Here is a 14,501-nt window from a genome sequence, read left to right on the forward strand (position 1 = left end):
ATGTGGTCTTTATTTGTGATAGCACTGTCATTTAGTCTTCATGGTGATAACAATAATGTGGTCTTTATTTGTGATAGCACTGTCATTTGGTATTCATGGTGATAACAATAATGTGGTCTTTATTTGTGATAGCACTGTCATTTGGTATTCATGGTGATAACAATAATGTGGTCTTTACTTTGGTAAGCCCAATGTGCATTCATATTAATATATTAAGACTGTCTGTCCTCCGCTTTTATATTATAAATATTATATGTTGTTGTTTTTTTTGGGGGGGGGGGTAAAATATCGAGGTTTTTTTGTTGAAGGAATACTAGAGGTACTTTTGTTGGTTAAAATATTAAAGGTGTTTTTTGGGGGTGTAAAAATATAGAGATTTTTTTTGTTGAATAAGTACTAGAGGCATATTTGTTGGTTAAAATATTAAAAGTGTTTTTTGGGGGGTAAAAATATAGAGGTGTTCTTGTTGAATAAATACTAGAAGTACTTTTATTCTTTAAAATATTAAAGGTGTTTTTTTTGGGGGGGGGGTCAAATTATAGAGGTGTTTTTGTTGAATAAGTACCAGAGATACTTTTGTTGATTAATATATTAAAGATGTTTTTTTGGGGGTATAAATATAGAAATGTTTATGGGGGGCCAAAAAACTAGATATTTTTTGTGTTTTAAAACAACGAAGTGTTTTGGCCGGTTATGAAAAATATAAACAAAAATAGTATCAAAGTTTTGAGTAAAGGAGGAGATTACATATTACATTTATCTGTTTCAATTTTCTCGTTCTTTATAGAAAACTAAATCAAGGTGGAGAGCTAATACACGTATATGTGTGGGTGTGAGAAGCCCAGCATTTGGTAAACAGTAAGCAGGCCTTCTATGGCATGTGTAAAATATATGTGAAGCAGAAACAGTAAGACAGTGCATTAATCTTTAATGACGCCGAAGTCTTTTATCATCTTTCTTGTATTATTATTTTTTTTATCCCGCAGCTTTCTACGGTACACGGAAACCACACCGTAACCATGGTTACAAACAACGTTCTTGATTATTTCATGAACCAGATGTAGGACTATCATAAAGGACATAAATATGGTAGTAATAAAAACAATAACCTGTTGACACGAAGCGGGAGATAGAACTTCGAGTTCTTTCTTTAAAAAAAAAAAGACTCCGAAACTAATTATCGACGTGTGTTTGAAATCCTCTGTTTATATTCTTCCTGTTTGACTAATTATCGATGTGTGTTTGAAATCCTCTGCTTATATTCTTGCTGTTTGACTAATTATCGATGTGTGTTTGAAATCCCCTGTTTATATTCTTGCTGTTTGACTAATTATCGATGTGTGTTTGAAATCCTCTGTTTATATTCTTGCTGTTTAACTAATTATCGATGAGTGTTTGAAATCCCCTGTTTATATTCTTGCTGTTTGACTAATTATCGATGTGTGTGTTTGAAATCTTCTGTTTATATTCTTGCTGTTTGACTAATTATCGATGTGTGTTTGAAATCCTCTGTTTATATTCTTGCTGTTTGACTAATTATCGATGTGTGTGTTTGAAATCCTCTGTTTATATTCTTGTTGTTTGACTAATTATCGATGTGTGTTTGCAATCCTCTGTTTATATTCTTGCTGTTTGACTAATTATCGATGTATGTTTGATATCCTCTGTTTATATTCTTGCTGTTTAACTAATTATCGATGAGTGTTTGAAATCCTGTGTTTATATTCTTGCTGTTTGACTAATTATCGATGTGTGTTTGAAATCCTCTGTTTATATTCTTGCTGTTTGACTAATTATCGATGTGTGTTTGAAATCCTCTGTTTATATTCTTGCTGTTTGACTAATTATCGATGTGTGTTTGAAATCCTCTGTTTATATTCTTGGTGTTTGACTAATTATCGATGTGTTTGAAGTCATCTGTTTATTTTCTTGCTGTTTGACTAATTATCGATGTGTGTTTGAAGTCATCTGTTTATTTTCTTGCTGTTTATGCGTATGGACTCCGGCTTTGAGTCCATCTTGCACCGTTGCTGCTTTGGACGGGTCGTTAGCAAACTCTATTGACCTATAAATTTATCTTCTGCAGACTGCCAATGGTTTTAGTGAATTCCTCTTAGTTCTCTTCAGTAGAGACGTGACAACCAAAGAGCAGTCAAATCAAAGGAGGAAATCCTTCAGTCCAGACCGTATTGAACCTTCCGTCTCGGCGTACGGCAAAGGCAAGCCGTCAGTCGGATTTGAGCTCGTAGGAAAAACAGTCACTCTGAGGCCTGTGAGAGTTGGTTCCGCGATAGCTGGGCTTTTTGTGACCCGCATACTTAACTGGTGGTCGAAGCAGATCTTAAACATTGCGAGTCGGCTACTTGATTACAGTTTCTCTCTGCCAGCGAAGAAATGACGGCTGTGGTCTGGTTTCTGACGGCTCTTTCGGTAGCAGGTAGGCTTATGTTGTAACTGTTCTACCTAGCTCAGGCTCAATATTATACACACGAATTGATATCTATATCTAAGTCATGCTCAATATCATACATACAAATTAATATCTATATCTAGCTCAGGCTGAATATTATACATACAAATTAATATCTATATCTAGGTCATGCTCAATATTATACATACAAATTGATATCTATACCTAGCTTAGGCTCAGTATTATACATACAAATTGATATCTATATCTAAGTCATGCTCAATATTATACATACAAATTGATATCTATATCTAGCTTAGGCTCAATATTATACATACAAATTGATATCTATATTTAGCTTAGGCTCAGTATTATATATACAAATTGATATCTATATCTAGCTCAGGCTTAGTATTATACATACAAATTGATATCTATATCTAGCTCAGGCTCAATATCATATATTCAAATTGAAATCTATATCTAGCTTAGGCTCAGTATTATACATACAAATTGATATCTATATCTAGCTCAGGCTCAATATCATATATTCAAACTGATATCTATGTTCCCTGTGGTTCAAAATCAATTTGTCATTAATGTTATCAAGATGTAGGAATACCTTGAAATAATCTGGGGGATTATATACATTTCTTACTACGTCAATGAAAGAGGAACTTAAACAGAGTTAGTAAGTTAATTATACAGGCATGAAGAGACGAAAAAAACTTCATGATTTTTCGGTTTTCACTTACTGTAAAAAAAAAAAAGAAAGGGAACCCGTTAAACAAGATTTGTTTTAGTTGTGTTTATTCGCTCACGGTTAATTTTGGTGGTTCGTCCGAGCAACCATCAACCATCTTCTTACAGTAAACTTTTCATGTTTTCACTTTCAAATGATACCATTTGTCATTCTTAAAGACGATCCGAGTGTGTTTGTTTCCGTTAAGCATGCGATCTCTGTGTAGAAATTAGCCCCACCTTAACCACTTACAACAAGTCTGTGTCCTCCTTCATCTAAGATATATTTTAAGATAAAAAATACTCAAGAAGTGTAGAAGTATAAGAATTCAAGTACCTGCAAATATTTATAGTATTTGGGCACGTGTGTATAAAGTTAAAATCGTAAATAATATTCAACATGTAGAGTCGTCGACTTTTTGAAGGCCATAGATAGGCCTAAATAAAATGTTTTTTATTGTGTACCAGTTTAACGTTGAATATTATTTATTATTTTAACTACAAATATGTTAATTAAACGGTATGTCTTGGATGTTTGTGAAATCAGGCTTTGCTCGGATATTTCAACCAAATCAAATAATCTTAAACTGAAAAGTTTTGAACACCGAGAGAACGATTTAGCCCTTAAAGTCAGATCACAAATTCTGACGTCATTTCTAATGCTTATTCCAAAAGCTTCCTTTCGCATAATTACCTCACAAATGGACAGCTGATTGGTTGTACTTCACAGCAACACATATGGACAACGAATAACAAGATTTGTATCTGTGCTTCGTTCTCTCAGTCACTAAGGTTTAAGAGTAAGAACCATGGAACTTCAAAGTGTAGTTGGAATGGATTAGTTTCACACGATGACAATTGGCGTATTATGTTGGTGAAGCGATTCAACAACAGATGCAGAACATTTGAGTTTAGTCATAAATATGCAGTTAAAACACTATGAACTTTAGATCCATATAAAGAAAATAAGCCATCGCAGCTGGATTTATATTATTATTATATTTTATTCAAAAGCAAAAATAAATATATTTCAATTCCTATCAGTATTTAACTTTTTTAAATAACAAGAAAGCGTGCTCGTATCGGACTGTCCGTACTGTTAGCTGAGGGTGCATTATAAAAGTGGCAGCCATTTTTATTATTCCATTAAAAATAACCGCGTAGATGCTGTTGACTGGTTGCACTCCCTCAGCTAAACAGCTCAAAATTAGGGATAGCTAAGACTGAAACTTGAGGTATCTGATTTGCCTCTTCAGCCCGTATGTCGCATAACCTGTATGTTTGTTGGAAATACCAAATACTATGAAACTCGACATGAAACGAAATTGAATTGATTTGCCGACACCTCTTTCATGCTTTACTTTGTTAAATGTTAGATTATGTCTCCATATCTGTAAATTTATAATTTCTTTTTTATCTAGTGGTATCTTTATCATTTATCTCCTATATCACTAATATTAATTTACCGAGTGATCCCTTAACTTATTTCAGTTCCTGATTCTGGAGTTCTAAGGGTACAGTTTCCCCTAACTCATATCAGTTATTGGGTTCCTGATCCTAAAACTCCAGGGGCACAGCGTAACGGTTTAAAATGAACCCCCCACTACAATTAGAGTTCAACAGCAAAAACACAATTTATTCACAAAATAATTGAACGATAAAAACAACCATAATCATAGAAAAATAGAATTTGCTATTTTACAAAAAGCATTCCTTAACTTGCACCTTCCGTTAGTGTGTAGTCCATTGAATACATTTATTTCTTGTAAAATGCTCACACTATGGTTAATCAAACTAATAGTGCCAGTTTCTTTACATTTGACGCAGATATAATTATTACATAAACAAAGTATATCTGTGCTTAACAAATCGCAAGGAATTTTTTAATTGTTACATTATTCTCTACATTTATGTGTTTAACAAGATTTTCTTCCGGCTCCAGGGATTTATAAGCTTCGTAATTCACAATGGATTGATTATTCTGATAATGTGTAACACTACCATTGATAAATTTTAAAAACCATGATGAATCAACTACACTGGTGAATTGCATGCAAAATTAATTCATAGATTAATAGAAAAGCACAGTTGACCAAACAACCTTTGTAAATTAATGGGCTTTAAAATTCATGAAGGTTTAATCCTTGATAAAACTATAGCTTCGCTATGAAACAACGACATCAGATAAATCTATGAAACCCGCAGCCAGTGATAAGTTTGTAACTTCACCACGAAACAATCACAACAGATAAATCTATGAAACATGCAGCCAGTGATAAGTTTGTAACTTCACCACGAAACAATCACAACAGATAAATCTATGAAACATGCAGCCAGTGATAAGCTTGTAACTTCACCACGAAACAATCACAACAGATAAATCTATGAAACATGCAGCCAGTGATAAGCTTGTAACTTCATTACGAAACTATCACAACAGATAAATCTATGAAACATGCAGCCAGTGATAAGCTTGTAACTTCATTACGAAACTATCACAACAGATAAATCTATGAAACATGCAGCCAGTGATAAGCTTGTAACTTCATTACGAAACAATCACAACAGATAAATCGATGAAACATGCAGCCAGTGATAAACTTGTAACTTTACTTTGGATTAAATCAATTATACATGACAATCTTAACTTTCCCCTTTAGTGAATTTCCACTTTATAATAAATCCCAAAAAATGTTAATTATTCATGTGAAATTGCCAAACTAATAATTAAACTCATTTTAACTCTTTAAGATAAACGAAACGGTTATTGAATAAAAGTTAACACATAAATTGATACAACTTATCATTCATCTGTAGACACCGTTTTCCATCGTTTTCCTACGTTGTTTATTAGTCTAATATCAGTGTAGAAGTCTCCATGTACAGTTCGTCCAAAATGTCTACTTACTTCTTAAGCCTGTCCTTATTACTTTGGAAGATTATTTATTAGGTTACTACAGTCTCCTAACTAAGACGTAATCGACCATACTTCAAGTACAGGTGAACATACTCTTAAAATAATTACAATAAACCACTAGACATATAAAATACTTATTCAACCAGTTATTGTTTATAGTACTTTATGAGTGCTGGTAAAGAGAAATATATGTTATAACAGCTAATATATATATACACACACAAGACTATTAACCCGTGATTGAAAAAAAGGGTCCACTTTTCGAAACATATCAGATTATTTGGTTTATTTTTTTTTCTGATTCGAATTATTCTTATGTTAATTTTACACGCTTTTGAACATGATCAATGCTCATAATACAATACGTTAGGGATTCTCGTCGGGATTTTCTGATAGGCATGTACCTAAAATACAGAAATTGATTAGTTATTTCGTTTGTTTCTTTCAGACCTGTTTTGCAAAGATACACAAAGGACTACCTGCACACAGCCGTCATAATCTTAAACTGAAAGAGAAGGCTAGTACTATCTGCATAAAGAGCTAAACATTTTTTAATAACAACTGGCCGAAGATAACTTAGAATTTTAAAGTTGTTTATAAAATCCACAGAGGAAAACAACAACGTATATATCAAACTAGTTTTGATTCCACTACTCACTACCTAAACGAGAATTTACTATGCAAATAAGAGACATTATCTCAAGTCACAGAGTTCTGTATTAGCAAATATTTTACAAGTTCTACTGTAAAATGATGCAGACGAGTCAAATGTTCATATTAAGTGTATTTAGAAGAGTCAAATGTTCATATTAAGTTTATTTAGACGAGTCAAATGTTCATGTTAATTATATTTCATCAGCTGAAAGTAGAGTCAATATTCAACATTCACATTTTCATTGTGTCATTAGCTTTATCAGTTTAAAATGATGTAAGTTAAGCACTACGATTAAGCGCCCATAGATCATTACATTAGCAGCAAAGGACCCTCCAGTACGCAAACAAAAACAAATAAGTGGCTTGGGCTATTCGACTGAAACTTTTATTCAACTGCGTTATGTATCTACCAGCTAAACTATTATCGATTGTATAACTCACGTTAATAGTGTTTTAAAAATAAGAGCTAGAAGTTTGACCATAATCGTCTTCTGTTGTTTGTTGCCTTTCGCTTTGCGTCAGATTTATTGAGTCTAAATAGAAATACTTTAAGATTCCTTTCTTCAAATTACATAAAACCAATTTAACGTTCAGCTAACTGCTGCCACTAGAGTGCATCATTGGTGTAGTAAACTTCTGAGAAGTAGGAACTGTTATGACCTAGAACTTGTATATCGTATCTTTTGAGATGATTAACATTTTGAAGAAGGGCACTAGTGGTTAGTGTTATTGAACTGCGGATCCGAAGGTTCATGGTTTGCAGCCCTTTTCCGCAAAACTATGCTCCAAACCTTTGGGTCGCGAGTGTTCTATTAAAGTAAAGGTAAAATCCTACTATTCAGTAAGATAACAGCAGCCCAAGAGTTGGCGGTAGGCGCTGTTAAGGTTTACAAATTTTATTTGTTAAATTGTTCAGTTCCTACTTTATTCATTGGGACAAAGAGTTAAACATTTGTTTACAATTTTTATTTGTTAACTTGTTCAGTTCCTACTTTATTCATTGGCACAAAGAGTTAAACATTTGTTTAAAATTTTTATTTGTTAAATTGTTCAGTTCCTACTTTATTCATTGGCACAAAGAGTTAAACATTTGTTTACAATTTAAATGTTTAATTCTTTGTGCCAATGAATAAAGTAGGAAACAATTTAACAAATAAAAATTGTAAACAAATGTTTAACTCTTTGTGCCAATGAATAAAATAGGAACTGAACAAGTTAACAAATGGAAATCGTAAACAAATGTTTAACTCTTTGTGCCAATGAATAAAGTGTTAACTGAACAAGTTAACGAATGGAAATTGTAAACAAATGTTTAACTCTTTGTGCCAATGAATAAAGTAGGAACTGAACAATTTAACAAATAAAATTTGTAAACAAATGTTTAATTCTTTGTGCCAATGAATAAAGTAGGAACTGAAAAAGTTAACAAATGGAAATTGTAAACAAATGTTTAACTCTTTGTGCCAATGAATAAAGTAGGAACTAAACAAGTTAACAAATAAAACCTGGATAAGCTAGCAAACGTATTAAAACTTCAGAGTATTTATCAAAGAAGCTCTATTCTTTTATAACATAAAATGCTTTAAAATATACTTTTTATCCACATAAAGATATTACTTTGTTTCATCGTTCCAGGAAATAAACTTAGCTTTGATATATACATATATATATATATATAAAAGTCTTTATCAAATCTTCATTTTATCTCTTCCCGACAGCTCAGTGGTAACTCTGAAGGCTCAATCCGCTTTATTATTCGGGGTTTGATCCTTCCAATGAGCACAACACAAATAAACCATTGTGAATATTCGCGGTTAGCGGCAAACTAAATAAAATTTACAAATTTACATGTTACCGAAACACGCAACATTCTAGGGGAAATTAACAATCGATGCATAGCCAAAGAGCTTTTGTGTACCATTCATTACGTTGAAATCAGCTGAAAATTCCCTACACGGCTTAAGGCTTACTTTCGAAACCGCAATCGGCTATTTTCTTTACTGCCTTACCAAGCTTTTATCAAGAACGTTTTTTTTTTTTTAAACTATGCTGGCTTAGAAAATTTTTGATTCAGAAACGTATATATTATGCGATTGTTGTCAACAAAACTTTGGAAACTGGCCATGTCATTAGTCCAAACTATATAAATGCATTCACTTGTTTGAAAACAAAAAAACTTCTATAACATTTACGTCGAAGTGATCTATGGAGACTTTTGAATGCATTTTTTATACGGGATTCTAACAATGCAGAATATAACCTGGATACTGGAAACCCAACATATGGTTTCACTCTGACGTTGCATCGCACGTGGGCGACGGCTGAAAACTTTACTATGGCAGGTTTGACAGTATGTTAACAAAACACATTTCCTGTCAGTTAAAAAACTTTGGCGTCAGGTGGGTAGAAGAAAATCTGCGACACTTTAAACAAAACTCTTTTTTTTTCGGTTTTCAGTTATAATCTATAAACCTGCAACACAAAAGTTTAAAATATTTTTACCAGTTTATCTAAGACGAAAGGTTGGAGTATGACAATGCATTTATTTTTCTCAAGTTTAACTAAGCCAAAAGGTTTGGAGTATGACAATACATCTATTTTTCTTAAGTTTATTTAAGCCGAAAGGTTTGAAGTATGACAATGCATTTATTTTTCTCCAGTTTATCTAAGCCGAAAGATTTGGAGTATAACAATATATTTATTTTTTTCCCAGCTTATCTAAGCCGAAAGAATTGGAGTATTACAATACATTTAGGTTTTTCAGTTTATGTAATCCAAAAGTTTTGGGTTATAACCATAACTTTATTTTTTCCAGTTTATCTAAGCCGAAAGGTTTATTGTACAGCCACAACATTATGTTTTCTAGTTTATCTAAGCTAAAAGGTTTGGAGTACAACCATAACTTTATTTTTTCCAGTTTTTTTAAGCCAAAAAGTTATGGGTTATAACCATAACTTTATTTTTTCCAGTTTATCCAAGCCGAAAGGTTTGAAGTATAACTATAAATTTATTTTTCTAGTTTATCTAAACCAAAAGGTTTGGAGTACAACAATAACTTTCTTCCAGTTTATCTAATTCAAAAGGTTTGGAGTATAACAATACATTTATTTTTCTAGTTTATCTAAGCCGAATAGTTTGGATTATAACAATATGTTTATTTTTCCAGTTTATCTAAGTCAGAAGGTTTAGAATAAAACAATATATTTATTTTTCCAGTATATCTAAGTGGAAAGGTTTGGAGTACAAAATACATTTATTTTTCCAGTTTATCTAAGTCAAAAGGTTTGGAGTATAGCAATATATTTATTTTTCCGGTTTATCTAAGTGAAAAGTTTTGGAGTATAACGATACATTTTCACTTTAGTTGGTTATTTTAAAACGTGAATCTCACGACGATTTTGATAAATACGTATAATTTTTAAAAACACCTAGTTTACATACATCTAGTGATACCGTTAACAAGACCGTAAGAAAGAATCCCACAAAATTGAACTGAAACTTATAAGTTTTTTAACCTGACTATTAATACCAACCAGCAGTGCGCTAGCGATATTTAAAAAACAAAATTATTGAACTCAAGTACTTCAACACCATGCAACAGTCTGAACTAAAATAGGCTTTGAATAAGTTAGTGAACTCAGATATATAAATAATTCAGAATATTTCGTAGTTAAAAATTCATGATAACTTGGTAAAAAATAAGCAATTTTTGAACAAACGTAGCATTGTGACAAAATATAAATTTCTAAAATTAATTTTAGTCTTTTCAACATCTTTTTTTTTCCAAGAGCAAGACAAAGCATCAGTACAGCACTGTAACTTATACTGCTTACATCAGAACCTTCAGCAGACTGCCGTATAAAGAGACTGCATGTATATACATATAAGCTAAAAAGTTAATGGTATCGTTTACAAGTTTGATTTATGTGTTTAATAAACGTATTAATTATCGATTGCAATAAGTTTTCTTCTTTTCAAATTGTGATTATTAATGAGTTTCTTTTCATTTCTCTTGAATTTTCTCACGCTCTTTATGCTTCCAGGTGGCTCAGCTGTAAGTTTGAGAGCTTATAACACTAAAATTCGGTTTTATTACGCGCGGTGTGCATAACACAGATAGACCATTGCGTAGGTTTGTGCTTTACAACAAAACAAACAAACCTACATATTTCACTTTCCTAGCAGTTCACCACGTCGACGAAAATTGTTTGTCAAGAAGATGGCATGATAATTCAAGTTTAATATCGTAAAATGTTCAGTACCAACAGATACGTGGAATATAACTTTCACAGCAGTTTCCACTTTTGTTATGCGGTCATACGCTATGCCCTAGCATCACTGATATTTAAGACTAGTGAGGAGTGTAAAAAATTAGGTTAATGAAGAGAAGAAAAAAAATGTTTGAAATATGTTGTCACTCCAGCCACTTTCTACATGAAGAACCTAAAAAAATCTAATTCTGAAAGCTGTCATGGTATGAAATGGAATCGTATTTAAGCAACTGTATGGTAATTATCAGCTGTGTTGTGTTAAATGCTTTACCGAACAGTTAGTTGGTTTGTTTGTTTGTAATTAAGCACAAAGCTACACAATGGGCTATCTGTGGTCTGCCCACCACGGGTATCGAAACCCGGTTTCTAGCGTTGTAAGTCCGTAGACATACCGTTGTGCCACTGGGGGGCCCGAACAGTTAGTCCTGTGTATCAGTATCAACAACAATTTATTCATTGATTCATTGGTTGTATTCGTAAGTTTTAAGTTCTGTGTATCAACAACAATTTATTCATTGATTCATTGGTTGTATTCGAAAGTTTTAAGTCCTGTATATCAACAAAAATTTATTCATTGATTCATTGGTTGTATTCGTAAGCTTTAAGTCCTGTGTATCAACAACAATTTATTCATTGATTCATCGGTTGTATTCGAAAGTTTTAGGTCCTGTGTATCAACAATGTATTCATTGATTCATTGGTTGTATTCGTAAGTTTTAAGTCCTGTGTATCAACAAAAATTTATTCATTGATTCATTGGTTGTATTCGAAAGTTTTAGGTCCTGTGTATCAACAATGTATTCATTGATTCATTGGTTGTATTCGTAAGTTTTAAGTCCTGTGTATCAACAAAAATTTATTCATTGATTCATTGGTTGTATTCGAAAGTTTTAAGTTCTGTGTATCAACAACAATTTATTCAATGGTTCATTGGTTGTATTCGTAAGTTTTAAAATGACTTATTTTACATTTAACAAACATGTTGATATGTACGCCTACTTTATCAAATAGATTCCAATAGCTCAGCGATAGGTCTGAAGACCTATGACGCTAAAAACCGGGTTTTGATACCCGAAATGGGTACAGCAAAGATTGCCCACTGTGTAGCTTTGTGCTCAACAACAAACAAACAATTAAGATACTTAAATAGAAGTATTAAATATAACTTGGTATAATATATGATGTGTTTCTTCGTGTATTTACTGTACACAAGTTTAAGTGCCTTGATATAAAAATACTTCTGTTATATATCTCAAAGATTCATATTACGACACAGAAACCTCTTGAAACACTTAACATTAAATCTTGACACTTATTTGAACTAATACGCACTAAAGTGTGAAGAGCACACAAATATTAGACAATTTAAATGGTCGGTACGATCGCATAAAAAAGAAAGAAAAATATGTATAACTTTAAACTATAAGTTTACGGACTTACAATTATAAAATTATGAATTTCATTTGTCGCGGTGGACACAGCAGACAGTCCCATGTGACTTTGCTCTCAAACAAATCGCAAAAACTGAGTATGTAATAAAGTGTACGATTAAATAGGTGCCTTGGTAACAACTATCAAACCAGCCACCAGGAGGTGCGACTCAAATATCGTTACGTTTATAGACATAGCGAATGGGATGTTCAAGAGATATGGGATACATGACTACATGTTTTATTCAGACATTTGTAAATTGACTCGCTACAGTCAAAATGTGTAGCGCCCCCACACGAAATTTCTAATGAACTGGAGCTCTTAAGTTTATGAACTCTCAATTTTAAAACCAGGGTTCGATTCCCCGGGGTGAACACAACAGATAGCCCAGTGTGGCTTTGCACTAAAACAAACAAACCTTTAGCAAAGTAGCCCGCTGTTGATACTCAATATGCCAATGCCAACTAGCGATTCGATCTTTAAGTTGTAACCAGCCGCCAGGAGGTGCGGCTCAAATATCGTTACGTTTATAGACATAGCGAGTGGGATGTTTAAGCGATATGGAATACTTGACTACACTATTGTTTTATTCAGAAATTTGTAAATTGACTCACTACAGCCAAAATATGCGGCGCCCCCTCATGACATTTCTAATGAATTGGAGTTCTAAAGCAAAATAGCTCACTGTTTGTACTTACTGCGCCAATGCCAAGTAGCGATTCGATCTAAAAAGCTCTAAGCTGTATTTTAAGAATTTCAGTTTAAAGTTGTTCTAATGCCATCCTACGATAAGCTAGAATAATGTGATATTAAAATAGGGAGGGCAACATTGCTTCCCAAGAAACTGCTGGAAGTTTATAATTCTTGATAAATTTAATCGGACTATGACACCAAGATCAAAATTAAGTCGTGAAGTTTTATTTTATTATTACTTGTTTTTTCATTTGTTCTTAGCATCTCAGATATTAATCTTTGTCTGTTGGAGTCTTAAAATTGTCTGTAAATGTTTCAATTATCAGGAAAACTTGCTTAAAGTTTTTGAACCATAAGAATCTCTTTGGCCTGCCAGGAATTTGTTGGAATGTTTCCAATAGTTATCCCATTTGTCATCTCTTGAAAAGTTTTTTTCTAAAAGCATTTTATGTTTGATGTATTATATGTTAAAACGATTCTTATACCTTAGTGTTGAAATATAATCGAGACCGAAAAGAAAGTTATTACTGTACTTAGTTCGAGTGTTTCGTTGTTACTCCCTGCAAACGTCTTCCTGTTCTTTTGTAGAGTACAGATCCTTTAATGGGTAGTTTTACATTTTCGCAAATTCGTACGTACAGCAAGGCAAAAATAAAACAGAAAAGGCAAGCTCTTCATTATTTAGATATAACAGTACAAAATTAGGTAACATATCTGCTTTAAGAGCCTCCATCATCTTTCACTTGAAACCTCACACGAGTTCTTCAATTATCAGAGAACATTTCTGTCAGTTAGTAACCAGGGGGACAAGAAAAAAAAAAGGGACGAACTCTGAAAAGCTTCAAAAGTATTTATTTAATAACATTTTACAAGTGCAGTCGTATTTCAGCAAAAAATATAAATTAATTCTACGTATTAAGTTTGTTTCCTATTGATATTGTTAGTACAGTATACGATTTTCCTATTTAATAATTCATGTGATATCACCCTGATGTAACATTAAAAGTCATACTTACGGTTAAAAGACAAATTAAGTGTTTATTACATTTTTTTTTAGAAATTTGCATCCGAAAGATAAAGCATTATTAATCGATGCTACATAAATAATTCTATAGAAATATATTTTACATGGTGACAGTCTGTTTGCACTCAGTAACTAGAAAAGACAAAATCATTATTGATTAGAAGACAGATAAAACGTAACTCGATGTCCAAGAAATTTCAGAATTTCTTCTTCAGTGACGCGTTAAATGTCGTCAAGTAAGTGTACGTAGCAAAGTGACATTTTTCTTATATCGGAACTTGAGCGCCTAATTAAGAGGGTGGAGACTATTGTACGACTTATTACTTCCGAATGAATAACGAAACGTTGGATAGAAGAACG

General features: G+C 32.6%; 1 protein-coding gene across 1 annotated transcript in view; it reads left to right on the plus strand.

Annotated features, from left to right (window-relative positions):
- Positions 1-2,196: 2,196 nt before the first annotated feature.
- The window catches only part of LOC106477031 (Down syndrome cell adhesion molecule homolog), a 111,077-nt gene continuing 98,772 nt past the window's right edge, over positions 2,197-14,501 (plus strand). Inside the window, exon 1 of the mRNA XM_022381427.1 lies at positions 2,197-2,437. Within this exon, the coding sequence (XP_022237135.1) occupies positions 2,395-2,437 (43 nt within the window). The 5' untranslated portion in view covers positions 2,197-2,394. The remainder of the gene's footprint in view (positions 2,438-14,501) is intronic.

This window comes from Limulus polyphemus, unplaced genomic scaffold (assembly GCF_000517525.1).
Source record: "Limulus polyphemus unplaced genomic scaffold, Limulus_polyphemus-2.1.2 Scaffold162, whole genome shotgun sequence".
Classification (NCBI taxonomy): Eukaryota; Metazoa; Arthropoda; class Merostomata; order Xiphosura; family Limulidae; genus Limulus; species Limulus polyphemus.